This window comes from Dendronephthya gigantea, unplaced genomic scaffold (assembly GCF_004324835.1).
Source record: "Dendronephthya gigantea isolate DGI-Jeju-01 unplaced genomic scaffold, DenGig_1.0 000030F, whole genome shotgun sequence".
Lineage (NCBI taxonomy): Eukaryota > Metazoa > Cnidaria > Anthozoa > Malacalcyonacea > Nephtheidae > Dendronephthya > Dendronephthya gigantea.
The window spans coordinates 75577-91545 of NW_021163040.1; the positions used below are offsets into that span (position 1 = coordinate 75577).

General features: G+C 37.9%; 2 protein-coding genes across 2 annotated transcripts; both read right to left on the reverse strand.

Annotated features, from left to right (window-relative positions):
- Window positions 1-1958: 1958 nt before the first annotated feature.
- LOC114524247 lies at window positions 1959-7471 on the reverse strand. The gene is made up of 4 exons (XM_028545394.1): window positions 7240-7471; window positions 6374-7108; window positions 3527-3747; window positions 1959-2978 (listed from the first exon to the last, which is right to left on the reverse strand). The coding sequence occupies exons 2-4, from the start codon at window positions 6929-6931 to the stop codon at window positions 2846-2848; spliced, it is 912 nt and encodes a 303-aa protein (XP_028401195.1). The 5' UTR covers window positions 6932-7108; window positions 7240-7471; the 3' UTR covers window positions 1959-2845.
- A 4028-nt stretch (window positions 7472-11499) lies between these two features.
- Window positions 11500-14810, reverse strand: LOC114524258. Its single transcript, XM_028545405.1, has 3 exons — window positions 14161-14810; window positions 12284-12504; window positions 11500-11677 (listed from the first exon to the last, which is right to left on the reverse strand). Exons 1-3 carry the CDS (start codon window positions 14692-14694, stop codon window positions 11554-11556), a joined length of 879 nt encoding a protein of 292 aa, XP_028401206.1. The 5' UTR covers window positions 14695-14810; the 3' UTR covers window positions 11500-11553.
- Window positions 14811-15969: the final 1159 nt, after the last annotated feature.

Here is a 15969-nt window from a genome sequence, read left to right on the forward strand (position 1 = left end):
TGAAATTTCGATTGACCACAAAAAATGACATCTTATATAGGATGATATAGATATTCCCCCAAACCCCTTCCCCCACAAAAAGCGCGTGTGCGTATTTATGTAGCTAGAAGCTTAATGGGGGGGGGGGTATATTCATATATTCGTCCTATGCCTGACTGATTTCGTTTGTACGCTATTGTTCCTATGGTATATAAACATGAATATATGAATATACACCCCCCCCCCCCCAATTAAGCGGTCTAGCTACGGCTCTGCGTGTGTGTATGTATCGTTTTGCGCAGAAAACCCGCTTGCTAGTAATCATTAGAACGGCTTCGATCATTAATCATGTTACGCTAATATTATGACCAAATTGTAAGGTTGGCTACGCCATTGGATATAACTTTTGCCCAATTTGGCTTGCCATAAGCAGAGATGACGATGTCTTCCTGTTTTAGCTGGATATCGGCTATATGACTATTGGGAGTTCATCTCCGGAAAGTGGATCTTAAAAAACGTGGCTGCACCCTAATACTTATTTTTTTCTTCATTTACCCTCCAGGAGCCGGTTGTATAAAACTATTCAACTCCACGTTACATAGTAAAATCCTATTGTTAACTCAGAAATATACACCACTCTGATTGGCCAATTCTGGCTCTATAAGTTAAAAGTTAACTATATAGACTTTCATACAACTGGCCCCTGGTAGTTAGGCTTCCTTTCGTAACACATTTCGCTGTTTAACTGAGGCGCCTAATTTGACAATCACGAATGCTGCCGTGAAGTGCTTATATTCATATTTTTTATTCACTTTATAGAAGTTGAAGTTACGTCGACGTGACAAATTACAGTCGGCGGCCATATTTAGATATAAATAACCAAGTATATATATGGATGTCATGATAGCAATATCTCACATCTGGTATCACTATTGTCTGAAAAAACACTTCTCGACTTTTCGACTGAAGAGTTAGTATGTCTAACAATACTAATTCTCAAGGCTTTGAGATTGAAATGTCGAGTAGTGTTTTTTAGTGTTTCAGGCAGTTGTTATAACCACATTTAATGCGAAGATGTTAAAAGACGCTGTCATGCTGCCTCTTGGTTATAAGTGATGATCGGCTCCCACGTGCACGTGATGGAAAGAAGGACCTCGCAAAAATATAGAAACCGAATGACGTACAAATACGTAAGGAAAGTTCAAGGCCGGTTGCGGTCAAACATTCACGTGAAAGTTTAAGTGCATTATTGACTGCATAGATAACCGCAATGGGGAACATTGTAAGCAAGTGCACAACGTGCGTCATCGTCGACCTTCCCTGAGGGAGAAATGTTCCCATGGGCAGGGCGTGAGCTCCAAATTAGTTTAATTCGAAACTCACAGTAGAGGGAGTGCGCATTATAGAAACGTTTATCAATATAGGAAATTGAAAACGAATGGTGTTCCATAGTGATGTGATCAGAATCGTGTATTTTTAGAGTCAAATGCAATTTAAGCCCCGTTTACACTACGCGTGACATTTGGTACGGCACGGATAAAACTGGCATCCGCACCATTTTATCCGTGCTTGGACTACCTTAGCCCCGTTTACAGCACACTCAATTGATCGGCACGGCCCAATTTTATTAGTGTTCAGGCCAGCAAAACAAAAGCCGAGGCACATATGAAATGGGCACGGGTACCCATTTTAGCCGTGCTGTGCCAATAAATCGCTGTATTGATACTAAACCGGGCTTCACTATAGCCTAAAATATAGTGAAAAATATCACACAGCCAACCCATGCGGGTCATTTTAGCGAGCCGATTTTCTCTGGGTGGAACAAGGCTACAAGCGAAAGGAAAGCAAAGATTCGCAGTATATGAGGAATGGTTTGGAGTAAGACTACTAGTCACACACTTTCCACAGACAACCCCAATAGAATCCCTTTTTAAAATCACACCAAGTTAATTGATTGTATCTACGACTTTGACACGACGTAATAGAAATACATATTATATTTATAGCATCAACAGAAATACATATGAGTGGTAGTTTGCGTAAAACTACAGATTTCTGAGATCACTTTGAAATTATATCTATATGACAACCCACCATTTTAACGTGCAATAAACGTTTATATTCCGAGCTTATATATTTAGTGCTATTTATCTTAGAGGATAAAAAAAAAGTGAGACAATACATATCGAAGTGAGAACTTCCAATGTTTCAATATTTGCGATGCCCAGATTGCAACAATAGTCCCAATAATAAACTTTTAAACTTCTATTTCAGGTAAACAGCAAGGCCTAACTTTCGTCGCAGAATTTTCGTTCGACTTATTCGTGTCATTTTTTTCTTATGTTTAAACATTGATTGTGCTTTGGGTCTCACTTTGGGTTTCAAAAATTAAATCCATTTGCTCTTTATTGCCGTTTAGCCAAAAATGTTTCTTCGCCTGGAGTTTAACGTGAAGCTTAAACTCCCTACTAACGAGGACAGCCCACGTAGGAATGGTCCCAATTAAATTTTTACGTGCAAATGTGCATGGGAAGTATAGGGTTATTTAAAAAAATATTTTTATAATTTCCTACCGACTAGAAACGAATATAGAACCTCTGCGGACACACGGCTATCTCTAAGGGTGCAGATTAGAACTAGGATCTATAACTGGGACCATTCAACGGGACTGCCATGGGCTTCGATTCATATAAATCTGCGGGGTATTTTCATATTTTCAAAAGACTGAATCCTTATACAAGCGATGAAATAGTTGTCTGATACCAAGTGTTTAAAAACAAAAACTGAGAAATCTGGCTCGCAAGCATGTATATGGGCGCATTCTCACTTCAGATGTTTATATATAGAACTCACTATAGATGTCCAATTACTTTCCGGCAGCAGAATTTCCAGCATTGTTGCTGTTGGAGACTACAGGAAGGTCGATTTTTGGAAAATTTTCATCCGGAAGTGACTTGCAAACTTCCAGTAAATGCGCCTTGTGACCAGGATTTACAATACTATAAAAAATTCAAATGGTGTTAGCATCTCTGAATGTTACAAACTATGTTACACTCTTTATGGTTTGTAATTTCCGTTATCCTCGTTGATCCTTCAAAAACCCGCGGGCACAAATGGCATGGACATGCAAAATTAGGAAAAGATATATTAAGTAGATTTATAAGCAGAGAGGATAAACAAGAATAAAATAAAACAACTTAGTTTGTTCTCTTGAAAAGCAGGATTTTTTACGAGATTGCATGACATACACACTTTGTGGTGAAATATAATAAATTACACCTTAATCATTGCAATTGATTTGAATACAAATTTATAATTATATCCATGCAAAAAAATATGAAACCTTGTTGTGTCAACCAAGATAGCGCTTATGACAGATTATCACCTCACATGCAAGACAACCACTTCCTCTCAAGCTGTTATTTTGACCTGATCCTGTGAACCATTTGGGTGGGAAGCGATTACCACCAAGAACGCAGATTGCACACAGTGTGGCGCCCGATATGGCAGGTGCTAGCTTTTTAATACAGTGCTAAAAGCAACTTACCATTTTGTTATTGTTTTAGAGCAATCCTGTTGACTAATAGCGAAAATACGCTTAGTCATTAGCGAACAAATAGGACCACGCAAGATATTGCAGTATACGTCTATAAACTCCATTAGGCATGAATGATTCGTTGTTATATTGGCAACTTTGGAAAATTGAGAAATCTGTACTTTAAAGCCATTCGTATTGATTGGGTAGAATTTCGTAAAGGCTTTCGGATACTAGAAATAAAGAATATTAAAGTTGACCAAACGCAGATCTTAAAATACGATCACGTACGTTCACATTTCGAATCACAAAATACTTTGACATTGTTTAGCTGCTACATTCAGTTGAACTGAAATGATAAATTCGCGGGACATCACGACAGCATTTTGCCAACAAAAAGCGAGGTTCGTGTGAGCTTTGAGTTCTAAAATCATTGACAAATTTCGCTGTAACGTTCAACAAAAGGGCTTGTAATTTACATGAAATAACTATGCTGACAGTATTGTCGCTCAAATAACAATCCCCCCCCCCCCAAATCAATGTTGAGTTGTTATGTTGAGGCCTTAGCGCATCTTGCCCGCGATATATTCTAGCATTTTCATCGCCACGAGATTTTTTTGAATGATTGTAGTTTGTTTTATACAGTTGACCGGACAAGAAAACCTTTCTGTGCGCAAAATTAATAATGGAATTATTTTTTTGAGAACAGAGGCTATTAAGATGTTTACATGGATTAACAATTATGTCTGAAAGCGTTATAGAGGAAATGCTGATTGAGGCAGTTATCATAGTGTTGCTAGAATGTTTCAGTATCCCAAAGTTTACAACATTTCCCAGCATAGTGTCCAGAAAAGCATGTGCATGGTCAAGAAATAAGCAATAGGCTGCATATTGGATTGCTGTCCAGCATCCCGCTGGCAAACCATAGCGTGTTAATTAAATTTCTGGCCAATAATGACGCGAGATTCACGTGGTTAACAAATTAAAACCAATTAAAACCATTAACAAAGCTAATTGGCAATATTTCAGTGTGTTGACAAAAGTCTGTATTTTGCAAAGTTCATGATGTGTTAGCTAAGTTGTCCTTCAGATGTCTATATTTCATTTGACGCCATGTGCTTTAGAAGGTCTGCATAATATTATGACTTGGTCGCTTGGTCAATCTTTTATATACTGCTGTGCCAAGGGCAATGTTTTGTATTTAGAATATTATAGTAATAACATTTTATCATGTATCAAAATTGTTGGGGCAGTTTCTGCTGTGTGAAAAACAATTGCATTTCAATCTGAGTGTAAAGCAAATGGGTGGATTATTCAAAGAAGGTTTGTTATTAACAAGCAAAATCTTCAGAAGTTCCACTGCATGTGTCAGGAAATATGAAATTTGCCCATGAAACGGAAACGCTACCGGTTCGATAACGTAGATTTTAGGATTTAGGTCTATAAACATGAGATCAGGGTAAATAATCCAGAATGTAAACCGCGTAAGGTCGGTTTTGAATTGAAAAAAACGCGGCGACCAGTGTTAGTCAAAAGGAATTGAAGCACTCAGGAATTTCGGATTTTTAATTCCGAGTACTGCATGTATAAAGCTCTATTTCATATGAATTTCCTCAAATCTGCCAACAGAAAGTTTTTTAATCGGTCATGCATCCGAATGTGAGCGGTTATAGTTTACTGCAGAACGTTAAATCAGTGACAGAACTGGTTTTGCGGGGTTGCATTTCTTGTGAACCATCAACTTCGACTTTGAGTTAAAAACTGGACAAATTAAGTTATTGAGATGCTGTTAGGGGGAACTGCGGGATAAGCAAAGCAATCTGATTGTCGCCGATTGCGGATTTTCTTCGCGGATCGTGGGTTGGTTTTACCGGGTAGAGCGCAGAGGGAAGAGCCTTTGCGTGAAACATAATCAGCACATAATTACGCTGCAGCATGCACCAATATTTTGACAAGAGATAAAGGGCGTCGTGTGCATGTGTAATCTTGATAACCTTGGACCGCGCCAAAATCTGCCTACAACTCAAGCATATAGCACCACAGAGCAATCTTGCGAATTATGAATACTGAGTCAGCTGAAGCTACATTTATTTGGATATATAATGAAATATATATATATATAGTCCCATTCATAATCCTTTTTACGAAACTATATACTGAAAGTCTGAAACTATTACTTTTGTGACCTTATCATCGTCATATAAAGATAATCCTTATCCACATGTTTTGCTAACCTCAGTCTTAATACCTACTTTTAAGACTGAATAAATACGTTACTCTAGGATAGCCGCTAGGAGCGATTATTTAATAAATAATGGCAATAATAATAACAGGCGTTGTTGACTTACTGTGACCACATCATTCTGACATAATATTTTTTGGAGAAAAGGTGTGAAAAAGGCCTGACAGCGAAATAAGATTGTGTTTAGGAGATAACCCGAGCAAAAAAATAGGCGACCATTATATAATTTCCTATCACACCTCGGTTTCAACTTTCAAACGTGAAATTTTCATTTCTCACGTGCGGAATACACTAACCAAAAACTCTTCAACAATAAATACTGTGGCACACGCAAATAAGAGGTTAGAAGAAATTCATATCTCGAAAGGTGAATAAACTATTTTAAAATCATCTCTTCTTAATATCTGTGTCTTAATTTTACCAGGGCCACGGTGATAGTCTGAACAGACGAGAGACTGTCGCCTGGTGGTTAGCAACAGAAACTCTCTTTAGCTTATCACGTAAATTAGGTAAAATGAAGGAGACCTTGCATGGCAAGGCTTATTTACCACAATGAGCCGGCTTAAAATAGAGGATTTTTTTGACAACTATGTCGTTGAAAAATGTTTATACTTTACCATGTAATCTGTTCTTGAACAGACGTCACCAGGGACAACAGTATGCTTTTCACATATCGCGAAGTCGTAAGGGTTTGTCTGAATGATGGCGCAGTTGTGAATCGTTGCCGCTTGAACAGGAAGAGAACATGATTTTTTGACATTTGCGCAGGCTCGCCTGGTCCGGTTTACGTTGTATTTCAATACGAAACCGTAAGGTGACTGCTTGTTCGGCGTGCACTGCATTAGCGAGTTAGAGCATGAATATTCGCGAAGATCCTCAAGGCACTTCGGGGTACCTTTAAAAACGGCCACACGGTTTAACTCGACTTGCACATTCTGAAGAGTTACATTAGCCAAGGCTGTCGGCATTGCGTCAGCCCCAGGAACTTGGTGGGAAAATGAAGCCGGGCAGACAGTGTTACTCGGTATATCATAGCAGCTCGTCGGTGCACTGGTGTCCAAAACCAGATACCCTTGGGGAGCTTGTTTATTGGCATTATTTGCGCCCATACTTGCCGCGCTAACGGCAGAGCAGAGGGACAAAGAAACGAGGAACCATTTCAGCACCATAGACATCGCTGAGTTTCAATGCTGACACTGCACTGACGACGTTACAGACCTACAGAGAGTCAGATGAGTCGCGAAGGAAGGACAGATTGATTTATGGTCTAATGCGCTGCCGAATATAAATACGTGTTATCTTGAGCGCGTCATTCAACATTGAGGGCAACCGGATAAAAGATGACAGAATCCCTAAAACAACGCAGAGACGTTTTGGTAAAAAGAGTATATATTGTTTCGTAAATACATGTAAATTAAGGGCGAATTTAATCTGCTTATATTCCATCATCGCGCACCGGGAATCGCTAAGTGTTCTTCTTTACCTTGGCTGGTATCGGCTGGTCAACAGGACTATTCCCACAAGTGTTTAAATCCATTTTCAAGTTGTTAACATCAGAATAGATTGTAGCCTGTTGTATTGTCTGTCTCATTTCAAAGCATTGGAATATTAGTAACAGTTCTTCTATATCAGGACAATTAAGACCTTTCCAGATCAAATTTAAAAACCCATTTTTCAACTCATAGCTAGGCTTGGAATTAGTTAATAAATTTCCTTCAACCGATACAAAGGTCGCCACAGACGAAATGGACAGGGTGCCGTGCCGTGGGTTTAGCGTAAACGTGGCTTCTATTACCTTTGCATCTCTGACGTGTTGTGACAAATTCGCAAACAATAGGTTGTGAATAAGTCAAAATTAAATAACACTGACTCATACATCTCTAATGAATGAGTCAACTTGAATATAATGCACTGAATATGTAGTTGTAAACAGTATCTTTGTATTAAGGTAAAAAACACATTTAGTTCGCTTGTTGAATAAAACGATAGACTTGCTTTTTAATTTGAACTTATCCAACGTTTAAGCTAAACAGGCTTTATACAACCGGCCCCAGTTTAATAAGCCAAGTAAATATAAACTACAATGTCAATGTGTGGTTACACGTAACGCGTACACAATAAACCGAACATTGCTTCTGGACAAATAACAATATATATTTACATTTGGCATTGCGCATATCTGGCACTGAACACCAGTAGCACTATTCTCTTCCAACAATTCAGTAATATATCTCTCAGTCAACGAGACTGATTTTATAAGTGTTTAATACAATGTTGTTTACTAAGTGAGTCTTTTTAATTTAATAAAAATGGGAAATAACCGAATGGCTCGCTCGCGACGAGTGACTTAATCGCAAATGGACGGTTAAATTACCTATATATATTTATTATATATATACCGGGTGTTTGGTGAATTGTTGACGGGAATTTTATTTAAGCGTATTAATTGTTATTCTAACCCAATTTACAGTTCTGAGGCCAGTTGTATAAATGACCAGTTAACTTTCAACTGCAGTTGAGGACAGAATTGGCCAATCAGAGTAGTGTATTTCTGACTTAGCTAGGATTTAACTATGCAAAATGTAGTTAAGACTTTTATACAACCGGTCCCTGTTTCAAAAGGAACATAATTTTCATTGGCACTTTTAGTTCCCTTTCCCTTTTTTTATACATACGATGAAAAGTTGGTAAAAGATCAGCTTGTTATTACTCGAGCTAAAGCGAGAGTCTTACATTCGATCAAGTTTTTTTCGCGCAAGACTTTAAAGACTTTTTTTCGGCCAATTTTGATTCTGGCCAATCGAAGTAAATCGTGGTCGCATGTGACATATTTGTGAACATCTTATTGGCGTTCAGCGGCTCACTCAACTTCCTGTTTCTTCGGCTAGCTTCAGCAGCTGATTCGACTTTTAACTTTATTGTGCATACAACACGTTACGCTAACAAAAAAGTGTAATAATATTGCGTTTTAATATGCGCACGCAGGTATTTGTGATACGCACCCACGTTTTTTTGTGTTTGTACGCTTTCGAAGCGTACTCGATCGAAGCTAAACGACACTGCACGCATATTCTGTGTACTCGATCAAAACTAAACGACTGAAAGAATATTCTAGGAATTTGATCGTAGATAAACGTCTGCACGCATATTCTGCGCGATCAAAATTAAACGTCTGTACACAAATTCTGTGTCTCGATCAAAACTAAATGACTGCACGCATCTGCTTTTACCTATAAACTTTCTCCGGCTAAAAGCATGTACAAGCAAAAGCACTGCTTTAGCTCGAGTAAACTCTTAGCAAGCGTCTTGTTTGCAAATCAAAATGGGCATGTAGTCAAACAGCTTTTTTAAGACAATGCGTTTGCAAAGAAATTGATTGATATTTTGCAGGTAATTTTTCAAAAAATTCAGTGTAGTTTACAATCCAAATTTCTGATGGCATAATCCGTAATCTAAAATATATTTTGTTCTAAGTAGTAGCTTGCTCGCATAAGAGATAAAAAACACATTATATATTAATTTGTCCTTGAAGATCCATTAATTTTCACATGCACAAAGGGGATTGCGAATACCGCGCTATTTCATAAATTTTAATTATGTATGCTCATGCAGCGAACTTCTCTCAATGCATGCCGAATAACATGCGTTTCACAGTCGGATTATACTTTTTTGAGAACCACTGAATGTGTAATCCGACAAAATCCATGAATTTCCAAATTTCCAAATAATTTCCAAATTTAGGGCAATCTAAACGGCTTGTGATTTGTTGCTGAGAAAGCATTCCGCGGAACCTTTTGCGGTCGCGCTGAAGAAAAAGCGATCATCTTATATGGTAGATTTGTCATAGATGCGACGTAAAAAAATTCCACCACGATTTAGTCACATAAAAAAGTTGAGGACCTCACATTTCTAGATCAACATTAATTCGACCAGAGAATTCCGCTCCCAGTTATCGACGTCAGTGAGAATTAAGACCTCGCTATCCTCTTGACACTCAAGATTCAAGAAAATCTATATCTGCTTAGCGATGTGGTATCATGGAAAATTATATGGGGCCTTTTAGGAAATATTTTGGTCTAATTTACCACGAGCTGATAATCTTATCAACTTTAAGACAAAGATTTTTCTGCGCTTTGTCGAAGACTAAGAAAGGAGGAAGGATATTGCCGTTGAGGCGTTGACTAGTTACCTAATTATATTTACATGGATGGCTGTTCCCGAAGTATGCATGGCATATAACGCTAAGTCTCCCCAGGGAGCGCTATAGCGCGGGCTACAGGCGTTAATTGGCAGCTGCATGGTGAACCCCTTGCTATCTCCATCGGGGTATTCTCACCAAGCACGACTCGCTCTCATCTATGGATGCGCGACGATGTATCGAATCCTCTGAATCAAGGGCTTGATTTTATTAGTGAAATACTTAGACACAAGCAATTAAAATCGAGTGGAAATATCGTAAAAGAATAGTTACCGCATGATTCGTGTCACTCAGTGAGTCTGAGATTTTGGAATAATGGCGACATAGATTGCACAATTCCATATCCGAACTAATCTGGCAATTTCATCGACCATCCCTCTTCAAAACCGACCATTTTTTCCTTGAATTGTTGATAATTTAATTATTCTGTTTATATTCGGTCTTTTCCCCTTGTATACCCTTCCAATTTTTGCTGCGATATCTCGGATCGCGTTAATTTCGTCTCAGTTTGATGCATGCACCTTTTATGTTGATTATAATCCCAAAACAACATTCTTAAACACACTTTCGAAACTTATATCCACGACCACGGCATACATCCCAGCAACCAACATCAGGCGAAGCCACATCGATAAATCGCACGAAATGTACTTTAAAACTCCTGAGTACTATATAAGGCATCGATCCGAAGTGTCTACCGTTTATGCATGTATGCTATTTTAAAAAGCCTCTTATAGACGAACAGGTTTTCTATGACAAGTTTTTATATGACAAGTTTTAATACGCAATTGCACTTGTGTATGCACAACAAATTTTCTATGACAAGTTTTTTATGAACAAGTGTACTTGTCATAGAAAAAATTGTCAAAGTTGGGCGTACAGACGAGCCTCTTACAGACGAGCAAGTTTATTATGACAAGTTTTTATGTGACAAGTTTTAATTGTTCGTCTGTACGCCCAACTTTGACAATTTTTTCTATGACATGCAAGTACAGTTGTTCAAAATGAAGTACATGCACTTGATTTTGAACCAGCGTTGTATCCCTGACTGATTGGCAATAAAAAATATGCTCAGGTCAAGTTTAGACGGATCGGAGTTTATGGAATACTAACTCGGAATCATATAGAGATAGAAACAAGAAAAGGACTAAATTACGTTATTATTACATTGCAATCCTTACGTTATTATTAATTACATTACAATCATTACATTATTCACAAATGAAATTTTAAAATGGCGCCTGTTAGCGGGATAACGTTTTCCGCTGTACGACTACATCGCGAACTGGAAACTAAATTCTCAAAGTAAGCTTGCTGGCACGTTCACGCGAGCAAATAAAACTTGTGAAAGAAAAAAAAATGTCATAGAAAATTTGTTGTATATACACACTTCAATTGCCAATTAAAACTTGTCATATAAAAAATTGTCATATAAAACTTGCTCGTCTGTAAGGAGCTTAAGAGGCTTAAGTTTTGTAGTTAATGGAAAAAAATAGGATAAAACACCAAAGCTTTCAATTTATTTAATATTGTAATGTCGTTCATAATCATACTGTTAATTAGATCGGTTTATCATGGTATAGAAATTGGTTTTTCACACTACAGTGAATTATTGCCGGCGGTATTATAACCAGGCAATGGAACCATTTTAGCTGTACCATCAGGGAATATCTTGCACGTTTCCAAGAAATAGGTCCGAATATTGGCCAGTAAGATTGGAATGCTAAAAGAAAAAAGGCCCGGCGTATGATATTATTGTCTTTCGAGACGCAAAGAGTCTAGTTGTTTGGTAAACTTCGAAGCGTCTAGATAAAGAGTGTTGAGAGGCTTTCGATCACCTTTTTAAATTACTTCCAACGTTTATTGTCAGTTTAACAGGATTGATACTATCACAGGCTTAACTTTTTCTGGATTAGGTTATTTTTCTGACAAACAGATTAAGCCAGCGCCAATAATCAAGTAGCTTACATCATCGCTCCTTATATTCAGCTTATAGTACTCACATTTCTGTTAATGCGTGTGTTTTTTTGCAATATGGTTTATTCGTACACCAGATATTTGGGATTTCTATCAATAATGATGAGGGACGCCGGAGAAGGAGGCGAGAGGGCATTCTCCCCCCTTTTCGCTTTGATTTTAACCCCATAACAACGTGCGCTTTCTTGCGCTATATATGATTTCTCTACGCCTGAATGATACCAGACGTTTTCGTTTAAAGGCAAAAAAAGGGTTATCGTGTACAAAAGTACCACCCGTGGTACCACCCAGGAGTCCTTTTTATTCAGCAGGTTATATAATGGCGTACGGTAATGCATGCACATATACATACCAGTTCTTCATCGTAGTCTCGCACTTCTGTCGAGTTGTGGTAAACATTCGTAGCATCATGTTTTTGGAACAGATGGGACCACGTATCAGTTCACATTGTATGTCAACGAAATTTTTCTTGCATTTAGAAGATGTTCCAAAGGTTATAGAGGCAAGTCTCGTGAACGTGTTGCTAAAACTGCTCGTACGGAGTTGATAGAAGTTAGCGTTTACCTTTGGGTGCTAAAAAAATTGCTGTACTTAATAAGACCCTGGGTACGAGGTTGAATATTTTTAGGCAGCGCGTGGGAATTCATTGCCAGAATTCTTGGATTTATTTCAAAATTTCTGCTGATGACACATTTTCTTTCTGACACATTTCTGCTCATTATGGCTATTTTTTTTTATATGGTGCGCCTGCATGCACGTGTTACAATATCTTAAATAAAGCTGTATTCTCACACCGAAAAAAATTCCTCGGAATGGAACAGAAAGTTTTCGCAGGAAAATTTTCCGAATAAAATTTTAAAATATTCTACAACCTGCGCCTAATGCAATCTGCGAAAAAGCTCCATTCCGAGGAAATTTTTTCGATGTGTGAATCCATTCACTGCATTTCGAAACGTGAAACAGGCACACATCTTGATCACAAGTCGACAGGGCCGAGAGTAGCGCGATAATTGGGGACGGATATTCAATTTTTTTTTTGCCCATCGAATTTCTTTCAAAAACGCGTATATGCTAGGTGCCAAAAGTATGATACTACACATAGTGCAAAAACTGAACTTAAATGATCCTTTAATGAACATACTATACAGCTAGGGTGTCCCAGTAAAAGCGGAACCCAAATGAATTATTATGTATTCGCTAAAATTATATTCACACTAATGTCGTTATTTTTTCGAGTAGTTTAAAACTTATCAAAGCTATTTGATCTCCTAGAGGCACAGCTTTGTTTCAAACTACTTTTCAAAAAAATAACGATGTCATTGTGAATATAATGTTAGCGTATACATAATCAATTAATTCGGGTTCCGCTTTTACTGGGACACCCAGTACATTTACATAGAAGGATAACCTCAGCTCTAATGGATATGATACCAGCATGCAGTTTGGAGGTTAATTTTCATTTTCAAGATGATTTTTTCTCTACTTAGGAGCTAGGAATTAACATAGGGTCTCGTTTGAACAATTTATGACTTATAATGGATTCTATGAATACAATAGGTTTTTCTTTCATTCTGTTTTGCGAGATCTGATAGAATGGACTTTTTTTTCCTTTGAAATATAGACAATCAGGCAAAACTCGTGAGCTTGACTATGAACACATTTGAAGAAAAAGCGATCGCAACTGGTAACCAATCGCGCGACATTTTGCACTGCATGAAATGAATGGAAAGGTACCCTATGAGTTTAGTGAATAAAAAGGGAGGGTCAACTCCGCTTCCTACTCATTTCCTGTTAGACGTTCATTGTACCAGTCAGTACCATTTTGTAATAAAAGATTAGATTGGTTAGTTGGAATCTGCATGTCACTAGGCTAAATAGTGTTTCCATTTCGATATGGGAACGAACTAAGAAAAGAGACTGGGAAATTCAGAAAAAACAGTTATCCAAAAAAGATTGTATCAACGGGTATCTCATAGGAACACGAATTCTGTTTTTGTAAATATTTCTCTTTCGCAAAATTTGTGAAAAATTTTTTAAATACCTTTGGCACCTAATATACGTACAAGGGAAATCCGTTGGATCCGATAGATCGAACGAAAATATATGAATATGCAACCTTCGCCGACTTATTGCATCTAGTTCCACAATCCACCCTGTAAGTAGAAGACTTTTTCCGAAATTAATTTTGTAAATATTTTCTCTCGATTCCGAAGAATACTCGATCCCTACCTTATAGTTTGACTTTGGGCATATGTCACCTGGAATATTAGGAGTCTCGACGCAGTATGCGAAATCCATGAAATTTCTTACGATTTTGGTGCAGTTACTGATGGTTGCCATTTGAACGGAGAGCGGACATGATTTCTTCACCCTAGCGCAAGCTTGTTCTGTTCGTGTGACATTGAATGTTACAGTCGCGCCAAGGAGCGATTGACCGTCGTCCTTCACGCACCGCGCAAAAGTATTGGAGCAAGCGTACTCGCGGACTGCGTCTTCGCAGGCTTTCGTTACCTCCTTGAAGTTTTTTAGGGACATCATCATAAGTTCGACTGATTTCAGGCTAAGCTTTGACATGGTGTCGGAATAACCCGATCCAAAGACTTTGTAGTTGATAAGATTTGACGGGCATTGCTTATTGTTCGGCAAATCGTAGCAACCTTTTGTTGGGAGGGAGCCGTTCAGCAAGAGATAGCCTTTGTCAGGGTTTGAGCTGCTGACAATGTACAAGAAAGTTGAAAACACAACCAATTTCGTGAAAGCCATGATTTTATCCGTTTATACTTTTGACACCTTCCCTTTCAAAGATGCGCCCGTAATGGTAAAGAGGTTTAGTTCGAACTCATATTATGCAACTTTCGTGCATGGTACAAGCGCGACCAAAGTTCCCTCACCTAATGATCATTGGTTATCTGCTTGGGGACAAAGTTGAAATGTTTTGACTAGTTTTCATTTGTCATTAAACGCATTATTAACGCTGCATGTACGCGCGGGGCTGATTTGTTATGAATTTGAAAATTTTCTTGAATGGGCTTGTACTTATAGAAATTAAATGAAACTATAATAAATTCAACGACTCAGTGTAATTTTATAGAGTTCAAATTTCGTTCGCAAGCTATTTTATATCTTTTGCAAAGGACACACACCCTTCCATCCAGAAAATGTTCGGTCTAGTTTGTACGTCGCATTTTGATTGCGTCGAATACAATAAAATTGAAACAATAGATTATATTAAGATGACAAACTTCATTATCTTCTTACATAATAGTCTTTTCCAAAACAATTCTAACATAATAAATAAGTTATCAAATGAAAGAATTCTTCAGGACGTTGCACCACGGTCCGCCGATGAGTAATGCGTATAACTTGGGCACTAAGTTGCTCAATAGATTTCACTGATTATTGCCCGTATTTAAAAAAATTTACTCATGCACACCCATACTCCATGACTGGGACACGGAACTCATTTTATTAATGATCAATGCGAAAATCATTTTAATCAACGGAACGACTTGAGGTAAAACACTGAAAATCAAGGTTTTATTTATTGTTGTCCTCCCATAAGTTATTATAAGTGCATGGTGTGGGCACAGCCTGTAGTTAGGATGTGGAGTCCTGGATGGACAGTAATGTCCTTTTGGACAAACGAATGGCACGAAGTCTGTCACGTTCCGATTGTTACGACATCATTCAATGAGGTCGACTTTGAGTGTAAATTTTTTGACGACGGGATCATGTATAAAAAGATAACAAAAGGTAGTGTTTGTAGATATCATTAGCAGATCAAAGAAACATTTCCCGCGATGTTTTGTCCTAGCACGATCCTATCGCCCGTGGAGCCATCCATAACATATACCTAGAAATAGCCATAACAAGCATATATCCGTTTTCATATTTATGAAAACGGAATCAAAACAACATTCTTAAACACAAGTATATGGCGTTACAGTGATAACAACAATGACGAATAAGGTCATGGTGGAAGAAAAGAGTAGCAGCAACCTGGTATCTAAGATTAATACTTTTCCCTGTACTGGGACT